The sequence below is a fragment of the Crocodylus porosus genome, unplaced genomic scaffold (genome assembly GCF_001723895.1).
Source record: "Crocodylus porosus isolate Cpor-Errol unplaced genomic scaffold, CroPor_comp1, whole genome shotgun sequence".
Lineage (NCBI taxonomy): Eukaryota > Metazoa > Chordata > Crocodylia > Crocodylidae > Crocodylus > Crocodylus porosus.
Window position 1 is genome coordinate 27656074 of NW_017728909.1, and position 20766 is coordinate 27676839.

At 45.0% G+C, this 20766-nt stretch overlaps 1 protein-coding gene across 4 annotated transcripts in view; it reads right to left on the reverse strand.

Moving 5' to 3' along the window:
* Window positions 1–20766, reverse strand: part of FYB (FYN binding protein) — an 88946-nt gene that overhangs the window by 30501 nt on the left and 37679 nt on the right. For all 4 annotated transcript variants that reach the window (XM_019531989.1, XM_019531987.1, XM_019531988.1 and 1 more), the window contains exons 3-8: window positions 15738–15930; window positions 13823–13872; window positions 10150–10169; window positions 9318–9364; window positions 7564–7684; window positions 4627–4783 (exon numbers count right to left, since the gene is read on the reverse strand). In XM_019531989.1, coding sequence (XP_019387534.1) covers window positions 4627–4783; window positions 7564–7684; window positions 9318–9364; window positions 10150–10169; window positions 13823–13872; window positions 15738–15930 — 588 coding nt within the window. The remainder of the gene's footprint in view (window positions 1–4626; window positions 4784–7563; window positions 7685–9317; window positions 9365–10149; window positions 10170–13822; window positions 13873–15737; window positions 15931–20766) is intronic.

Here is a 20766-nt window from a genome sequence, read left to right on the forward strand (position 1 = left end):
GGGTGGGCGGGAACTCCACTCGACCTACAGGCTGTGCCCCCACCCCATGTGAGTTGCACCTGACCCACCCTACTCCACCCATGGCTCATGCCTGCCCCACTCTACCCCACCCATGAGTCGCGCCTGCCCCCCTACCCCTCATAGGCTGTGGCTGGCCCCCCATGCATGGACCACACTTACTCTCCCTACCCCAGCCACAGGTTGTACCTCCCTCCATCCTCTGGTAGACCCTGGATTCCCTCCAGTCTGCTGGAACCCAGCCCCAACCCCCCAGCTAGCCCCCCCAACCATTTTGAGTCAGTTTTATGCCCCCAAGAGTCTGTACTTAGCCTGGAGGTACACTGGGTAATCTGCCTGCTGCAAGGATGAACTGCTAAAGGTGAGGTTTAAAGTAGCCCAGCTCAGCTCAGGATTGCACCTTCTGTCATTATGACTTCCTTTGATTTTAACTTATACAATTTGCCAGGGTTCTCTATAATAATAATAATATGATGGATTTAAACACTGCACCTGTTAGCTTGTAAAAATATTGGACAGGTTTATTATGCAAAATGTGTGTGAAAATAAGAAAAGCACTTAGCAATGAGAACATAAAATACTTCCTTCTGCTATTGCCCAATTTTTGGTGTGTTTTTCCTCAGGCCTGCATGGAATGCCACATGAAAATTAAATGGACAGAAAAGCAGAAGAGGGAAACTTGAAATAAAATGATAAACAATGTGATTTTTGCTTATGAGGAAACATAATTAACCTTGCTTTATTATTTTTTGTTCTCATTTCCAAACTTTCCCCTCCATTATTAGTTTGTGCAATGTTCATTAGGTAGATAAGATTCAGACTGGAACAGCAATGCGAAACAGACTGAAACATTTAGTTGTACCTTAAACTTCATCTGAAGGAAGCCCAGGACGACTTCTGCTTTTGCTGAAGTAAAAATCATTTTATGACAGGCCAGAATAAGATCAATTCATTAGCTTGTTATAACTGCACAAGAACCATATTCCTATATAGAGAGATTTTATTTTATGTCTGTTAAACCTTGTATAGAAAAGATTGTTTTAAAATTATATGTTCTTTTAAAGTCTGTATTTCAGATCCAGTATTTCCTAGGACTGTTTAGGTCCTAGGAAAATATTTAAGCACAAGATCAAGCGTATTAAATCATTGAGACTACTAGTGTGCTTCTGTAAATGCATACTTAAATGATACAACTTTGTGTTCAGGACATCCCTAATACTATGACTGCTTGTGACTAGGAGGGTATGACAGGAAATGGGTTACTCTGCATGTGACCTTTTTCTTACACCCTTCCTCTAAAGCAGTGGTGCCCTATCTTTTTTCACTGCAGGCTGGATGGACGATGCCCAGTCCATCTGCAGGCCAGATCCCGCTGGTAAGCGTAATCCAGTGCATGGGGCAGGTGTGGCAGGGCCTGATTTGGCTGCATGGAAGGGGGCAGGGGGAGCCTGGCCTTGATCCAGCTGTGTAGGGGGAAGGGGCGTGGCCAAGCCCCAATCCAGTGGAACAGGGCCTGGGAATTTGGCAGTGTAGGAAGGGTGGCAGCATTAATTGCCACTGGTTCCCTACCAAATTTCCTGATTTGTAGGGAGCCCTGCAGGCCAGATGCCATGGCTCCATAGGCTGGATTTGGCCTGTGGGTGAGAGATTGAACACCCCTGCTCTGAAGCACTAATTGCCACTGTCAAAGACAGGATATTTAGGGCCTGGTTTAAATTGTTGTCTAACCCACTAATATTGTCACCCAATGACGGTTGGGTGACATGCCCAGATCATAGCACTCCCCCACATCCTCTGATTGGCTGAGGGGTCAGATTTGGGTCCAGGTTTAACTGCAGCAGCAGAAGCCTTGCTCCCAAGGCTTCTGATTGCTGCTGAAAAGCCCATGACCCCCACACCTCACTGGAAGAAACAGATGGCCCTGGTTCTGGGTAGGGAAGAGGCTGTTTGCTCCTTCACATGCATGTTCTCTCCCTCAGCCCTCAGGCCCTGTCCCCCCCACCGGCATCCCCAACCCGCTACACTCCAATTTTCATGCCCGGAGGAGCAAATAGCCCTTCCCCTACTCATCTCCAAGCTCTCTCCTCCTCCTATGTCTTTTATAACCCCTTTCCCACTCCCCTGGGCTGCTAGGCTTTTGCTGCTGGCTGGAGAACGCTTTCCCCACCCAGTAACAGCCACCTTGTTGCAATGAAATGCTATGATAATGGTTACTTGAGTGGCCATATCATGACATTTCATTGCAAATCACATTTTTCATGAAAATCATTTAATTCCATGATTTTCACAAAAAATGTGAGATAACCATTTAAACCAGGCCTTAAGGATATTGGGCTACAACAGGGGGAGGCAAAGTCCAGCCTACAGGCCAGATCGGACCTGCTGCAGATTTGTTTCCAGCACCCCCTGCCTGTGTCACTGAGGCCAGTTTCCATGGAGACCCCAGGAACAGTGGAGCTGTGACAGCGGGTTTCCATGGAGACCAGCCCCAGCAATGCTGGCAAGAGTGGGGAGCTGCTCTGGGGCCAGGATCTTGTGGTGCTGACAGCATGGTCCAGAACTGAGGCAGAGCTGTGATCCACTGTCTGCTTGCCCCAGCTCAGGGAATGGCAGCTCTGCTCTGGCTTCATACCATGCTGTCACCACTGCAAAATCCCAGCCCTGGCTTTGTAACAGTTCCCTGCCCAGCCATGCACCGTGCCAGCGCTGCTGAGGCTGGTCTCTGTGGAAACCCTTGCCCTAAGCTGTCATGGCTATGCCACAACTTCCATGGCTAGGGACAGACATTCAAAAAGCCTGAGCCTGAATTGATTCAATCTTTGCAGGTTAGTCTAACCTGCCTAGGCTGAACTGGTTTGTAACCAAACAGATCCCAGAAATAGAGGCACATGCCTGCAGTGGCTTAGGCTAGAAGCCGGGGGGTGCGGGGGCAGTGGTGGTGCTAGAGCAGCCCTCCCTGGCCTTGCACAATACTGAGCTGATGGGGTGGTGGCCAGAGTCTGACAGGACGCTCTTATTAGCCCAGCAGGGAATTGATAACGGTGTTTATCACCCTATTAAGAAAACAACAGAGGGACATTACCAGCTACCTGTTGATTCTGCCTGTTGAGTCTACCTGCTGACTAAGCACAGACCATAGTCAGCACGTGGTCTGCTAGCTAATACACAGACATTCCTCCACAAGGTAGAGGGGAGGGGGGAATTCCTGTTTAGCAGGGAGTGGTGAGGGGGAGGAGGCTGAGCAGCCTGCAGTCCCTACTGGAGCTCCAGCCAGGCAGCAGAGGGCCCCCGCCCAGCCCAGAGAACATGCTGGGATGCTGGGGTAGTCTGATTTATTTTAAACAAGCAAGTGGCCTGCATACACTGGTTTGACTCAAATCAGTGAAATCTGATACTACATTCAACCAGGTTTATCTCAAACCAGTTTCAGCCATTTTCAAACTGGTTTATGTGCACTAAAAATCTGTTCTATTACAGGTTTAAAACCAGTTTCTGATCACTTTAACCAGTTTGTGTGTAATGTGTGTCCCTAGGCCATGGGATCTCCATGGAAACTGGTCACAGAGATGTAGGCCAGGGCTGCTGGGAAATGGAATCCAGCTGATGGCCAGATCCATCATTTTGCCCACCCTTGGTCTACATGGACCCTTAGTCTGACCAAGCAGGGCAGTTCTTATGTTTTTTCACAGATTATTATCTTTTTCTATACGTATTAGAAGACATCCTCAGCTATTCCCATTTATGTTAGGTGATGATGTGGCTGTAGTTCATGGTTATGAAGAGATGAGGATATGAAGAAGGGCAGCAAAAGAAAAGATATTGTGAAAACAGACTTTGATGTTAATAATCAGTGAGAACGCAGAAATCTTTAACTCAAAGCAGTAGACAATTTTGAGGCCTGTTTCCCCTTTCACTTACACCCATGTTATGTCTGTGTAACTTTACTGATACAATTTTTGTCCTGATATGTTCTGGCATGAGCAAGAGGAAAAAATACAGGCCTTTATTCTCTGATTTTAGATTGTCTACAATCTTTTCTTTTCTTTTTAAAGATGTGCAGAAAAAGTATTGACTCTGGGGAAGTTCTGCAAAATCCACAGCTGCTACCAAGGCTGACACATTGAACCAGATCCTCTAGGAGTGTAAAGTGGCATAGCTTCACTAAGAATCTGTTTATTGCCTGTAACTAATACTAGTATCCCTAACTTCACTCTGTGAACAGAGCCCCACATGACACATAAGCACAACAGAAGGAGATGTGGCAACTGACACTGAATATTCTTGTCCATATCTAGGGTTTGAAATACAGAGGGGCTCAGTGAGGGAGGCAAGCCCTCCTATCAGAGACTCCTATCATCTCATAAGAGATGAGAGCCCACCCCGTGCTTTTTTAAGCAGCTCAGGCAGTGGCAGCAGTGGTGGCTCCTTCCGGCTTCCGACTGCCACCACCACAGAGTCCCACAAAGAGTCGAAGTGTAATTCAAACTCTGGGCATGGTTTAAATCTCATTAAATCTAGTATTCCATGTAATCTGGTAAACTCACGAGGTCAATATTTAACAGAGAAAACAATCAAGAGTAAAGTGTAAATTGGAGAGTGTGAACTTACAAGATCCTTTTGTCCTGCCTAGCCACTTTCCTTCAGGGTTGTCCGTAATGCGGATGATTTCAATTTGATCACCCTGTTTGACAGTCAGTTCATTCTTTCCTCCCTTGTAGTCTGTGCAAGCTTGTGCCTGGTGAATAACTTGGATGGGTCCTTGTAGCTGCATAGAAAAAGTAACAGGAGAAATCAAACACATGTAACTGCAGAAGTCATGCTGATTGCTGTACCAAAGCAAACAATAATAATGGAAGTATTTGTATTTGAATTCAGGAATCACTGGGTGAAATTCTATGGTTTGTGTTATACAGACGTGGCTTAACTATCCCTTGTGATCTTAAAACCTGCAAACATTTGAAGGCGTTATGAAAGAAGTGAAGTGAGATTCAATTGTGGAAAGATTTGTTGCTGTATGGGTCAGTCCAGGATGAACAAAGAAAGAGAAGCTATCCCTGTAGAGTAGGAGGAGGCAATTATTTGGACCTGTGGGATATAAAGAGAGTTTTGGTGAGCTGCTGTGGGCCAGGTCAGAATGCGCCCCCCAACAACTCACCAAAACTCCCTAAGGGGCCCCATCCCACCCGCTTAGCTGGGCAGCCTGCCAGTGTGGGTCCCGGCTGATCTCCATGGACATCCCGGGATCGTGGGACAGGAGCCCACAAGTGACCAGCTGCAGTTGTAGAGCTGCTGCTCCCGATCACTCCTACCGTGCAGCATCTCCAGCATGGCCCCTGCCCCACACTTGCCACCTAATGTGCTTCACACAGCCCTGCCTAGCCCATGCTCTCCCTCCCCACAGCTCAGGCTCCCCACCTTGGTGGTGGCTCTGCCACCTCCCAAGCCCTGACCTACTGCCAACTTCCCACTTCCACTCAACCCTTTGTTGCCATCTCCAGCTCCTTCCAGTTGCACCCAGGGCTGCAAATGATGCCTTCTTAGGTCTGCCATTCAGGCTGGGCTAGGACTTGGTTCTGCACAGCGCCAGGAGTTAGAGCATTCACAGAAAGAGCTGAGCCCCTGCCAGGACTGCAGGGCTGGTGGGAACCCCTTGTATTCTGCTCGCTTTGGGGCCCTTCAGCTCCTGACACTCAGTCCCATCAGCCACTTAGCCAGGGATCCCAGCCCTGGCCCACACACCTGTTCCATTCCTGGGCTCTGCTCTGGGCCCTGGCTGGGGATGTGGACAGGTGGGGAGCAGCATTAGATTGAGTGGAAGCAGGAGCTTGACAGTGGGCTTGGGAGGCAGTAGAGCCACTGCCAAAGTGGGGAGCCATGGATGACCTGGGCCACAGAGATGGAGACTGTGGGCCCGGCAGGGCTGCCCGTGGCACATTGGGCAGCAAGTGCTGAGTGAGAGCCACACAATGGGGGCTGTGCTGGAGGTGCCACATAGTAGTGGCAATTGGGAGCAACAGTTCCTCAAATGCAGCCAGTTCTTGTCGGGCTCCTGTCCTGAGATGCCTAGCATGGGGTCCCACCCTGCAGTCTATGTTGGGCTTTGATGCTCCCTCTGATCACTGGGGCAGGCAGGTGGGGAGGGCTGCCTTGGTGCTGGGACTCTGGCTCAGAAACCACCAGCTGCCTCCTCTAGCTTGGCAGGCATGTCTAGTGCTGTTGGGCATCCTGGCCCAGGCTACCCTCTGCACCTGGGCTGGCTGGGACCAAGAGACTTACTGTGGGCTACACAGAATCCCTCAGCAGGCTAGATTCAATCCATGGGCTGTATTTTGCCCACACCTGGTGTAGAGAAACAATAATTTATTGTGTTTGCCTTTAGGGATAACATCACATTTCAATATAATAGCACTTAGAGCAGGGGTCGGTAGTGTTTTTAAGCTGTGCCAAAAACAACTGCAACTTTGACTTAGAAGATATTGGCATACCAGGGACAGACAGCAGGGGGACCTGCAAGGGGCCCAGTCCTTACTGTGGCAGTGCACGCTCCGCCCCAGCCCCTTCCCTGCCATCTACTCCAAGGTACACATGTCAAGCAAAATGTCTTTGTGTGTCAAACTTTGGCATCTGTGCTGGTGGTTGCCTGCCCTGACTTAGGGCATTTGTAGATGACACTTTAAAGCAGGTTTAAAGCAGGTTAAATGCCTTTTGCGCTGTTTTAATGACATTGCTGTTTGCACATTCAGCAGCATATTGTGTGTTAATTCCAGCCACTGTAGCACTTTTGGTGGCATAATGTGCCTTAAATGACTTTGGACCCAGCAAATGATTTTGGGGGGCTGCAAAGTAAAACACCTCCAAGGAGTTTAAGTTTCTAAACCCTACACCACGGAGGGAGGCCCTGTGTAGCTCAGGGGCCATGCAGGCAGCCCCTGCAGGCAGCCCAGCAGCAGCTCAGGAAGGCAGGCTCCACAGAAGGAAAAAAAAAAGCAAAAAAGCAGTAAGCCTGCCCCCGCCCCCCGGAGCCTACCTGCCTGAGCTGCTTGGGGGCCTGGTGCTTCCCTCCGTGGCTGTGGTGCCTCCCGGGCTTGCTCAAACTAGGTGTCTGCAGGCAGGTGCTGCCTTGGGGCAGGCGTAGGGGGGTGCTGCTTCTGTGGAGGGAAGCACCAGCTCCCACTCCCCCACAGCTCAGGGACTGCTCAGCCCGCCAGCAGCTTGCTCTCGCCTTCCTGCTGCTGGAGAAGCAGGTAAGGATCAGACTCTGACACAGGTGTATATGACATGGGGGTTTACTTTGCTTAGGGAGAATTAAATCCCCGTGTCATGTACAACCCCCCTGTGAGAATAATTTTTAGCCTAAAAGTATGTGGCATGTTAATACTTATTTTCTGACAGCAGGAAAGCAATGGTGTGGGAAAGGGATTTGGAACCAATCCTCTGAAAAATCCAAGCTAAAATATAATGGTATTGTTTACAGTGTGTGTTTAAATTACACAAGGCTAAATAATGACTTGTGCATTTACATAGCCTGCTAGGCATATTCCTTACTTTAAATCTCTTTCTGATCTCTTGCTCTTTCTTTTCTTTTTCCCTTTGCTCTTTTTTCTCCTGCTCCAATCTTTTCTTTTCTTCCTTCTCTTTCTTCTTCTCCTGTTCTTTTGATGAGGTTCTGAAAATGAAAATACAGTGTAAAAACCAAAGGGTAATTTATCTCAGATTTTACTCTGAAGTCAAATGGCATCAGTCTCCAGTCAAGAATTTCTTAGGGTGATATTAGGTTGTGGATTTTCCATTGTAAGTGGTGGATTTTTGTGTCTTCCATGTAGTGTAAGAGTGACGTTGTAGCCATGATAGTCCAACTTACTCTGCAACCCATATGCTGAATCAAAGGGAGCTCAGTGGAGCTCATTAGCACATTCTCATCCAAGGTCATCCCACTTCTAATGTGATCATGGAAACAGTTCTAAACTTTATTGAGGCTAGCCTCGCAAGGGCATACTAGATATAGGACAGAGTATATAGAGAACCTTTTCCTGAAGTGCATCTGCGCAGGATACAGTGATAATTTAGCTGGCTTTGCTGGAGATATCATCAAATACTGTCTAAAATGTCAGCAGCCCCAGAGCTATCTTGTCTGAAGATGTGTGTACTAGGCCTGTGTGAAGTGGCTAGTATTCGCTTCAGATTCAGATTTGGCTGATTTGGGGGACAGTGATTCGATTCAGTAATTTGAATCACTGTCCCAAATCAATTTGGCTGAATCTGATTTCGACAGTTGGCCACCACCGAATCGGCTGAATTTCTGAATCGATCAGGCCCCATCGTGGACCTGCTCTCCCAGCCCTGTCAATGGCTGCCCTGCCTGGCCCCAGCATCCTGGCACTTAAACCCCACCCCCCAAACTCCCATGCTCACCAGCTCCCACCAGGCAGGGTGGGAGGGGATGGTGTGTGATCCCCACTGCCCCCCACTGCACTGCACTTTGTGGAGGGGACTCTGCCATGAGCCCCCAGAGGCCCTAGTGGGTGCTTCAGTATCTGGTGAATGTGGGACTTTTTTTTAAAGCACCAGGATGCTGGGACAGGGCGGGACAGCCATTGATGGGGCTGGAAAAGTGGGTGGGGGTCAGAGGGCACTCACAGGGGCTGAGGCAGCAGGCAGGGGATGGGGCCTGGTGGGGGTCTCCCTATGGTCCTCTTCGCTCTCCTCCAGCCCCGCTCCCTCCCGCCCCCGACTTACTAGAGACTGCCCGAATCTCTGAATTGCTTCCTAATCTCTTCCATATCAATTTGGAGGTTTTGAATCAATTCGGACTTTTTTACTGGTCTCCTGATTTCAATTTCAGAGAGGCATGAGCTTTCATAGATGACAGCGTACTGGGTCAGAAACTACAGATCTGCTCTGCAGGTATGAAGATGATACCCTGAGAACTGTCAATCCAGTAGCTCTCATGAGCTCTAAATAAATTCACTTAGAAAACAACACTAACAAAAGTATTCAGCTGGTACACAGGTTGGGTTTTTTTTTTTCTTTTCAGGCAATAATTCCGTGCAGCAAGTGAGGCTTCTTCAAACTTGTAGCAATAACATGACTTAATTTTCAGACAAACCTCCAACTTTATCAGACATAGATGAGGAGCAAGCCTGTTAACTATTTGACATGCTTTCATTAGGGAAAATGAGCAAGATAGATCACAGCAGGGATGGCAGTGCAGACGGATGAAGCATATTTTTTAGGAATCTGTTTCTTCCCTTTGTAACAAAGACACAATTGCTTATAGTTGCATACGTTAGATTGGCTACCTCATGTCATCTACGTCTTCATATGTCTCTCCATCGCTTTCTTGATCCTGTAAGAAAAAATGATAGTGCTTTAGTCTTCAACAGCCCAAAGATTCTGGAATTGCATAGAGAAATAGACATACCAGTTGTATTTGACAGCTGGTTTACAGCTAATTTAAGCAGCCATTTGCAGATTCATGTAACCCTTTTGAATTAATATTACTAAATTGTTCAAACCCATCTTCTTTTGTAATGACTATGACCATAAAAAAATCAAACTCAGAATCCTTCCCATCTAGGAAGGGCCCCATAGTAAACATATTCATTGTTCTGAATTGAATCTCTCTGTTCTAACTTTAGTTCTGGAAACACTGCATCTCAGATGGGGCTGCATGAAAGAGACCGCCAAGTTAAGAAATCAATACATCAGTGGGGAATTGAGGAGTGCAAAGCTATTTTAAGGACTAAAATGGGACTCAGATCAGTTCTATTTACTGGAAACCTTCAGCAAGCTACCTGGGCCCTTATTCAGCCAGGTACTTAAAGTCAATGGGACAACACATGATTTAGTACCTTTCTAAAATACAGCCAATATCCCTGGAAAATTTCACTGAAATGAAATGTCAGTGGAAAATGGAAATGGAAGCTTTTATGAATTTTTTGGTTTCTGGCCAGTTTTAATAATTACTTCCAGTTCTGTTCTCGGTTCACCCACTTTTATTGCTGTCCTCTACAGAAAGAGGTTCCATGATTTGCTAGCAATACACTGAAGTTATTCTGCAATAAGCTTTTCTAATACAGTGATGTATTAAAAAGAATATGTTCTCAGTATAGTATGAAGGATAACACTTACCCCATCTGGATTTCCATGACCTGAATGACCAAAAGTGTAAACAAACTGTTAATTTCTTTGATAGGAAAAATTTCTCATCCTGATGTTAGCTATTTAGGCACATGTACAGCTATAATGACAGCAGCATTAAATATAGCAATATAACAAATCCTAGCTGTTCAGTGGGGAGAAGAATGCAAAGTCTTTGAGATAAACAGAGCTTCTCAGTAGTGTACACAATAAACTTCTACAAGTGTCTGGTCTAAGTACTTTCCCATCATCTGCCACAATGTCAATTACATAATATTTTTCAAAACCCAGAACATCCCTATTAACAATTTTTAAAGACTATGTACTTTTCCCTTATAATGATTTTCAAAGCTTATATACTTATAGATAAGGCAGATAGTTAAAGACATTATGGTTAGGGACAGACATTACATATAAACTGATTTAAATGATCAGAAACTGGTTTAAACCTGTAACAGAACAGAAGCTCGGTGCACATAAATCAGTTTGAAAATGGCTGAAACTGGTTTGAGATAAACCTGGTTGAATATAGTATCAGACTTAACTGATTTGGGTCAAACTGGTTTATGCAATGTCTGTCCCAGACCCTTTCCTGGTTTAATTTAAACCAGAGTCCTGCACCATCCCAGCTCCTTTGCCACCTTGGGTGGGGCTGTGCTGTCTCTCCACAGCAGAGCTGGCTCCACTGCTGTGCTCCCTGGATGGACCTCTGGCAGAGACTGCAGGTACAGCAGTGTCTGCCTACCCGCCCCTCTCCTCCCTCCTCCCCCCTCCACCGCTCAAGCAGAGATTCCCCTCTCCCACAGCAGAGACTGTAGCCAGCTAACTAATGCTGAGTATGTTAGGTAATGCTAGCTATGCTGAGAGGTGTCTGTGTAAGAGACAGGACAGTGTTTGTTTAGAGTTTTTTGGAGCCAAAAGAGCTTGAACTAATGAGAGAGGCTTTTGTTTTCTTGATAGGCTGATAAACACCGTGCTACTCCCTGTGTAACTCCCTGCTGTAATAAGTAAAAGTTATGTAACTCCCTGCTGACTCTGCTGCTGGTCAGAAGCAGCAAGGTGGGGGCAGGGAGGGAACCCTTCCTAATCAGAGCATCCTGCTGGACCCTGACCATGCCCCCACCCCAGCTCAGCATTATGGGAGGGAAGGGAAGGCTTCTCTAGTGCCCCCCAGCTTCTAGCCTGCAATTCCTCAGTCCAGAAGGGATGTCTGTTCAGTTACAAACCAGTTCAGCCTAGCTGGGTTAGACTAACCTACAAAGATTGAATCAAATCAGGCTCAGGCTTTTTGAATGTCTGTCCCTAGCCTGTAACATTACATTATCTACGTAGATATAACTTGCCACTAACTTTCCTGGGACTAACAAGGCTTACAGTACTCCTGCACTTTCCTGTCCAAGCCGCTTGTGCTATGGGCTGCAGGGCAAGAAGTTATACACAGTGGTTACTTCTCCTCTACTTTTCAGGCAGGTGTGAGGGAGTAGAGATAAGGCCAAGTTTCAGCTCTTCCCCTCACTGTGCAGGTATGTGTGGGGGGAAGAGACTGGGCAGAAAATTCAATTCCAATTTTGTACACACTGTGCAGATAAGCTGGCCAGCACACTACATAATGCACACTGTGCCTGGTACTTTATACGTCCTTCCTAAGAGCCCAGAAGGCAGACAGTGACTCAGTAGGTATATCTAACAGGCCTGTGCAAAGCAACTAGTATTCACTTCGGATTCAGATTCAGCTGATTCAGGGGACAGTGATTCGATCTGGTGGTTCAGATCACTTTCCTGAATCAATTTGGCTGAATCTGTTTAGCAGATTTGGCTGCTGCTGAATCTCTGAATCACCCAGGCCAGGCCCATCCCCTGCCTGCTCTCGCCACCTGGCAATGGCTGCCCCACCTGCCTTAGCTCCTGGCACTTTGAAAAAAAAAAATTGCCAACTCATCGGGTGATTGCCAACTCATCGGGTGCTGCCAGGCAGGGGGGCAATCCCCGCTGCTCTCAACTGCCCCACACTGCATGGGGAAGCTCTGCATGAGCTCCCCCACCCTGCTTTCCCAGTCCCCCCGTAGCTGCCCCGCTCACTGCAGCTCTGGCCCTTTAAGGAAAAAAAAACTGAGAAAACCCCCAGACTCACCATTCCTGCTGGTGGGGGGTGATCCCCACTGCCCCATGTAAATGCTGTATGGGGGACTCTTCCATGAGCCCCCCGAAGCCCTGAGGCCTCTGCAGGAGTGGTGAGTCCCAAGGTTTGTCTCAGTTGTTTTTTTTTTAAAGGGCCGGAGTTGGGCTGGGCAGGGCAGCCATGGGGGGCCTGGGAGAGCGGGGGGCTTGGGGGGTACATGCAGAGCCCCCCATGCAGCAGTGGCCAGCAGGGATTGCCCCCCTGCCTGGCAGCACCCAGTGAATTGGGGCTTTTTTTCCCTCCAAGTGCTGGGAGCTGGGGTGGAGCCATGGGGGAGCTGGAGGAGTGGGCGGAGGCTGGCAGGGGTCCCCCCCATGTTCCCCTCCCCTCTCTTTCAGCCCCCCTCCCCTACTTACCAGCTCCGGGTCCAGCTATAGCTCCCTGCTGCAGCCACCGGGGACTGTTCAAACTAATTCAAAGTTCTCTAAATCTTTTCTGAAGATTCAGAGATCTTCAAATCAATTCAGACCTTTTAATTGGTTCCCTGATTCAGTTTGGATTCAGAGATTCGGCCACCGAATCAGGCCGAAACTACTTTGAATCGAAGCACGACCCAAAGTTTTGCATAACCCTAATGTCTACACGAGATGCTTACTGTGGGGTTACCTAATTAGCTCTGCAGTAAATGTCTCTGTGTCTACACATGCAGAACTATTAGGATGGAGTAAACTAATTCACTACACTGTGGGTTAGTACTTGTAAATACAAGTACTATCCTGAGGCAGACTTTTTTACTCTACAGGAATGCACATATAAATGCTGATGTGGCTGGCTGGGGCACAAGGGTGCTTCAGTACAGAGACTGCCTGCTAGCTAGCCTTACACTGGAGCACCGTTGTGCCCCACCCAACCCCTTTGCATCATGCTGAGCTGGGTTTGAGAAGCACTGGGCTGGCATGCTGACCCCATGGATCCCCTGCCAGCTGGGGCTCCTCTGACCCAGTTCAACCTGCTACACAATCATGAGTGCATGTTCAAATGCAGTGCCTGGGAGCAATAAACTCTGGCACAATATGCAGCAGAGTTTATTGTTGTGCATTAATAACATGTATAGGCATGTTCAGTGAGTCATGGTCCCCTTTCTGGCTGCTCCTGTAGAGCACAAATGTAGAGTGTCCTTTGCTTTGGGCATATCTTGATTAAATATCTTGATTTATTTAATCAAGGTTGCATGTTTCTTCAGAAGACACTAACTTGGAATCTGAAAGACTAGCATTTGTTATGGAACAGATTTTACAATCTGGTAATTTATCAGGCCAAACATTTTCTAAGACAAAACTACTGAGGCATTCAAAGCGCTCTCTAATGCAAACTGGCTGTCAAATTAGTAATGGAGACGTTAGTATTATTGTAGAACTTCCTCTACTCAATAATATTGATTGCAATGCAATAACACCATAAATAACTATGCTAGTTATTTTTCTTATAAATACAAGGTACTTAGTTCTCACATTGTTATTATTAATTAAAATGCACTCCTCTTACCATCTGCCCCAAATTCAACATCATCATAGCTTTGCTCATTGTCTGGAGCTCTGTAAATATGAAAGAAAAACATACAATAACTGAGGAAGTGATCCCTATGCTTGTACCTTAACTTATACCTTACCATAACGTAGCTACGTGCTTGACTGCATGTGTCAGTTATTTGAGACAATGACTGGATAGTATGTTGATCCCTGCACAGTTTTAAGTACAGTGAATAATCATGCTCAATTATGATCATATTTTTTGTACAGTAGCATCTCTATATCAAATATAACAACAGTAATAAATAAGCCAGAAGCACTTCGGTACCATGGTAATGCATGTGGTATAAGAACTGTAGTGTAGCAGACAGACAGGTGGATAGCCAAAATACATAAACTCTTTTGGGCTCTTTTGGAACATGAATCATCCTTGCAGGTGCAGCCTTCTCACAGGATGCATGAAGTGGAGCACTGCATATTTGCATGACACATTAAAGATAAATATAAGACTTGTTCTTTGCCTTGAGGAGTTCAAAGTCTAAATTAAGACATAACATGACAACCAATGGCAGAAACCTTGGGAGAAGGTTAGGAATGAGATACAGCAGTTGGCCTTGATGGTGGCTAGGTCAATAATAGATGCATATCAGAAGTTCTGGTGAGCTAAGAAAATGTTAGTTAGGGATTTTTAGTACTGTTTAAGGGAGGATTGGGCCTCATGGACAAATTATAATTTCAGAAGATATCTGAGAGAACAGAGTTATTTTAGGAAGGAGTTTTCAAGCATATAGATCTGAAAAGCAGCAAGAGGGAATGAGGAAATAAGCATGTGGTTATGTGTGTACATGAAACAGAGGGTGTGAAGAAAGAAGACAGAACAGAAGCTGCTGGCGCTAAGTTTTTCAGGTCCCTCAGGCAACGTGGAGAAACTTTAGTCATAAGCAGCAAACGGAAATGTAGACAAAGGTTTATTTCTAGGAATATGGAGGCAGTAGGACCAACTGTAGCTTAGCCAGCTGGCCATGAGATGGCGGACTTGATGCAGTTTAATGTTGATACTTTGTTAGCCACTTCTACTTGGGTTCATGAGGCTTTCTATCAGACTATGCCTCAAGTTCAAGTAGAGCAGGATATTTTGAATAACAAAATAGGCTGAGTGGCAAAGCAGAAGCAACCTGGATGTCTGATATGTTCTCTATGTCTGATATGCACAATGTTGCTCATGGCAACATTTCTCATTTTTTAATACTGAACCTGCTTTCAGTCACTCTTCACTTTAGACATACAAATCTTCAAATCTTTGGCAGACAGCAGGTATCCAAATTGCAGGCCAAATTTGCAGGGAGGGTGAAAAGAGGAGGCTGGTTGGTAAGGGAAGCTTCAAAATTACAGCTAGGAGCCAGGTTCTGCTTTCACGTTTGAAGTCTCTGACAATCTATCAGCTCTTCAGCTTGGCAGAGCTGTTTCCTGCAAAGCCTGGTATGTGCTGTGAACCTGTGACTCTCTGTCAGCAGTGAAGTGTGCTGGGAAGAGGATCTCAGCTGCTGCTGTTTGAACACTGTTACTTTTTACAAAGGAGACACCTGCCCTTTCCTGCTCTGTAATATTGGGTGGGGGGAATAGAGGGAAGGTGCTTTCTCTCACCATTTACAGAGTGGAAAGGAGGGAACTGATTGCATATTTTGGGGGGCTGGCCAAAATCAGTTGAGTAACATCCCTTAGTAGCTAGGACCTAGTCCTGCTTCTGGGCCCACATAAAGAGTTTTTGTCACTTTAATAGCAACCCTGGCAAAAAGAGCAGCTCGGTCCGGGAGATCAGATCCTGAGGTGTCTGAGAGCTTGCTGCTCTGTGAGTGCACTGATCTTTGACACTGCACACAAACTGCTCAGCCTCAACACAATGTAGATGAAAAAAAGATTTCAATACTTACGTTGTCTCAGTGCTGGCTTTGATGTTTCTAGGAGGTAGACTGGGGACTGGCAGTGCCTGGGCTGATGGGTGGGAAGCTGGAGGAGGAGGGGGTAGCACTGGTGTCGGTGTTACCGAATGTGGTGGTGGAAGTGCAGGCGGGGACAGCGCTGCTGATGGTGCAAACACCTGCTTACAAAGTTCTTTGTTAGGGCCTGAAACAAGAAATTGAAGAGAAGCAATTTATCCAGCAAGCTCCTCAATGTGAGGTGGAAGTAAAACATTTTTCCTTTGGAAAAAAAATATTGGTATAAAACACTAATAGGCTTCATTCCCCAGGATGAATACTAGTTATTCCAACTATAATCTGCATATTGCCTAATAATGCAGTGAGAGAGATTCCCTGGGCAGAAAAGGTTCCTACATAATCAGGCTTTGGAAATCCATTTGCCCACTCATCAGGAGGCCACAGGAACCATTAGAATTTAGCTGTCATTGGTTAAGCCTTGAATTCGACGTCATTATATTTGCAAGATAAACTCTCACGTGTAAAAGAAGCGTAGATGGATGGATCTTGTGATCACAGTTGCTCATAGCTTTATCCTATTGAAGTCAAAAGTAAGAATATGCGATCCATTTAGAAGTGAAACTGTTAAGGGATGTTTCTGTTTTAGCTATGGGTATTTCAGTCACTAGTTGTGGCTAGGTGATGACAAATGGAAGCGTGATAGATAAGACACGGACACTGCACTATAGCTCTAGAAGGTATTAAGAAACCTCAGGAAGAACTCAGTACCACATACAGGCCTCTTAGATATGAACTTTACATTTGGTAAGTGTGGAAGAGATTGTCATTCTAGAGCTGAGCTCTACAGCTGTATCAGTTAGGACAGGGATATATAAAGATTTTAGGTGCAGTATGGAGAAATGCAGAGACATTAATTTCTGTAGCTTTCCATTAACTTGAGGCAGTGCTTAAAGGCTGGCAGGGGAGAAAAGAGAGACATTCCAGAGGAGTTTCAAAATTACCCATGGGTCATAGATCTTTTTAAACCTATAAACTCAAATAACTACAATAACTATGCAAGAAGTTAAAATGGTAGGAGTTAGCCTTCTAGAATTGGCAGCTATATGAACAAACTGTCATATAATAAGTCAGTAAAACATGCATGGCATTTGAAAACCTCTCTCTTTTAAAGGACATTTTTGTTGTATTATCATAGCCCCTAGCACCTTGTCATGGATCAGGTCTAGAGCACTGCTTGGTATTAAGCAAACAGAACGAGACGGCCCATCCCACAGAGGGCTTACCGTATAAGAGAGAGAGAACGCATAGATGCAGACAGAGAGGTGGTATAAAGAAGTCATTAAGACAATACTGGTCGGTACAGTCAGTAAGAACACACAGATACAGATATGATGTGCTCATAGTTACTATGAGCACTGATAGAACCCGTATAGTTAAATAGTCTAATACTTGCTATTATACAACCTTGTTTGCATTACTTTACTGTAATTATTTGGATTGAAATTTTCTATGACACCTGTTTACCACCTACATTTTTAAAAGAGAGTTACAGCAAAAAGTGGTCACTTTTGAGAATAAAATTAGGGGGAAATATTTTGTTATGCTCATGATAAAAAAATCTTAGTTATTCCATCAAGAAGCAGGGCCACTGCCCTGCTCTAGGGCTTGGCAGGAAATTTGCTTCAGCCTCCTGGATGTGGTTTTTGCTGTTCCCATGAAAACTATTCAAATACAGCCAAGTGGTAAGTCTCCAATTAATTTACAGTTGTACACTGTAGTCTTACAGAGAGCTTGGCAGCTAATTTCTCTAGAGATTTCATCTATACTGAATATTCTCCCTCCCCAAAAACCTACAGTGGGGGCCAACCTTTTTTGGCAGGCATACATAAGGGGGCCAACCTTTTTTGGCAGGCCTTGTACCTTCCCTACATGAATCCTCTTGCTCTTTGTTGCTTTTTCTGCTTCCTGCCCTGTGCTCCGTTTGATCTCCTGCTCTGCATTTTGCTTCCTGCCCTATCTGCTGTTCCCACCCTGACTTGCTTCTTGCCCCCTCCCCAAACTGCTGTGTGCCATATGCAGAAGCTGCATATGCCACACGGACCACTGGTTGGCCACGCCAGACCTAAAACATGTTAAGACTGAAAATGAACCTTTGCAGAGCAACAGAGCACGCTCCATTTCAGGCTAGGAAGGCCCAGAATAAAACACTGCCTGCAATTCCTCTTTCCATGTGTTGGAGGGTGTTATGGCACCAGACCTCTGTCTTTCCTTTTGTTCTTCATTCTTCCCTAAGCAAAGCATTTGATCATCTAATCTGACTTTCTGTATAGAATAGGACAGTACATTTCACCCAGTTAAGTCTGCATGAAGCTGAATAACTAGAATTTGGCTAGAACATAATTTGGGCTTTAGCTAACATACATCTCCCAAGGAGGCATATGAGTTTTGATCTGAAGATATTAAGAGACAGAAAATAACCCATTTGATAGTTTGTCTTAGTGATTAATCATTCTCACTGTTATAAATTTATGCCTAATTTCCACTTTGAATTTGAATTCATTTTGAATTTAGCTTCCAGGCACTGATTCTTCTTATGCCTTTCTCCACTGCATTAAAGAGTCCATTAGTACCCGATACAGTCCATCCATGAAGGTACTTGGACAGTGTAATCAAGTCACAGTTTCTGATAAATTAAACAGATTGAATATGTTCAGGCTCTTATTTTAAAGTGTCTTTTTCAGCCCAGAAATAATTTCTATAGCTCTTTTTTACATCTCAAATTTTTCAATATCTTTTTTTAAAGAATATGAACATCAGTCTCACTAACATCATACACAGTGGTAAAATCATATTCCTACTCCTCTGTTTATCTATCCAAAGATCACATCATACCTTTCCGCTATAGCACTTCACTGGGAGCTTCTTCTGAGTTGTTTGTCTATAATCCCTAGCTCTTTTCTAAAATCATTGCTTTCCAGACAGGGTACTTAATTCTCAGGTATGGTGCTCCTTTTTCAGTACTTTATATTCATGTATTAAAAATATTTTTGAATGGGCCAAGCTCACCAAGCAATCTATAACTTTCTGCATGATAGTCTTGTACCCATTCTTATCTAAAATTGCACCAGTCACAATTTTTTCAGTAGTTAACTTATCTTTTCTGGTAGATCATAGACAATAATGTTGAAAAATGTCAGATCTAATGCAAATATCTGTGCAGTCACTTTTCTCAAATTATGCTGTAGACTTATCAAAAATGAAACCAAGATTATTTGAGAAAACCTATTGTTCACAAACCCACATTGACTAGTATTCATCTCAGTTCAAGTCTGTATGTTTTACCAACTGAATCACAATAGCATTTCCATTATTTAACCTTATTTCAGACCCTTTATTTCTGCATTATACATCTGTAAAATACATCATTCCATTTCCCTCCTAATTTTTAATTCACTTTGCAAACATTTTTCTTTGTACAGAGAATGTGAAGAGTTAGATGCTTAGGACTGGGATTCACAAAATCCAAGTTGCTGAGTGACACAGCTAAGCCACCCAACAGGACACTGGAGACAAAGATACATTTGAAATCCTACCTGCTAAAGTGTAGCCCTGATTTAGAGACCGGCATTTACAATCTGAAACACTTTTCTGGATTTAAGGAAATCCTGAGTCTCAGGCCCCTCTGAGTTTGAGAAAATTCAAATCTGCCATCTCTCACCTCCCATCAGGATACAGGCAAGGCTAGATTAGAGGCATATTTTACAAATCCTGTTAAAGCCAGTCCTCTTGCAACCAGGAAAGCAAAATTTATGGGGCCTGTCAGGCAGGCAGCAAGAGGGATACTAATTTTTTATCCGAGTGATAAAAGCGTTCCCTTGGAACAGGGAAGTGTCTTGGGTTCTGGTGTCTGCAGCCAACACTTTATCCAAGTACTCTTTTTTGCAAAATATGTATGTAGTGTTGGGAGCAGGGGTCAGAACCCAGCACTCCCTTCCTCAAATGGGCTCCAAAGCCATCCTCTCCCTTCCTTACTTTCTCCAGCCCAGCGTATATCGCCCACTTGGCTTCAACAAGAAAGATGGGGAAAATGGAATGATGTATTTTCTAGCTTCAGCATTTTTAGCTAGAAGGCAAACAGGGACTGTAAATACCCATGAGATTATTATGCAGCCTTCTAACATAGAAAAACATTGATTTTTTTTAAAGAATTTAGGTGAGTATTCATTATCTTGCGTAATTCTTATTTTACTCCCTCTTTCTTTTTTATAGTGTTTGAGGCCTGACAGAAAATGGAAGCACATTGTTATTTCATAATTTGGATCACTTTAACTCCTCCTCCTCCCCAAGGGACCTCTTAATTTCTCTCTAGAATTGCAAATGTTATAGGACCTTCAAAGTAATTTGTCTTTCTCTTCTCTGTTGTTTCTGTTATGACTGCTCCCTCTAGTGTAATTCTCTGCTGCTTTAACTATTGGCAGAGGATCAGTGTGGCACAAAGTCAATGTAACAGGCTAGAGGATCTAGCTAATACTATCTTAAAGAGGGTTTTTTGGACAGTAGTAGAAGCAGAGAGCTACACCAGGAACTCACATGCAATTAAAACCCAACACACAACTTTCCAAATTGCCCAGCCCTCCGTTTCTTGGTATTTTAAAACAAAACCACCTTATGTCACATAAAACAAATCCTCCCAATTTAGTATGTCATTCACTCCTGCATCTCCCACAGGGCCGATCTTAGCTATCTCACCAAAGAGTTTAGGGCAGGGTAGGACTTATGCATCAGATCCAACCTGAACTGAAGCCTCTGTAACAGCAGCTGCTGAAATCAGCAGACACTGACCTTTTTCAGGATGTTCCTGAGACAGGGATGTAAAGACTAGTTTTCAGCACCACTTCTGCACATCAAACTTTGCATGTGATGCACCCCCTCTCTCTCCTCTCTCCTTTGACTCATGATACTGCTAAGGTATGGAGGAAGCAGGAGTATGGCTCTGTTAACTATGCACCAAGAAAGAGCTGGG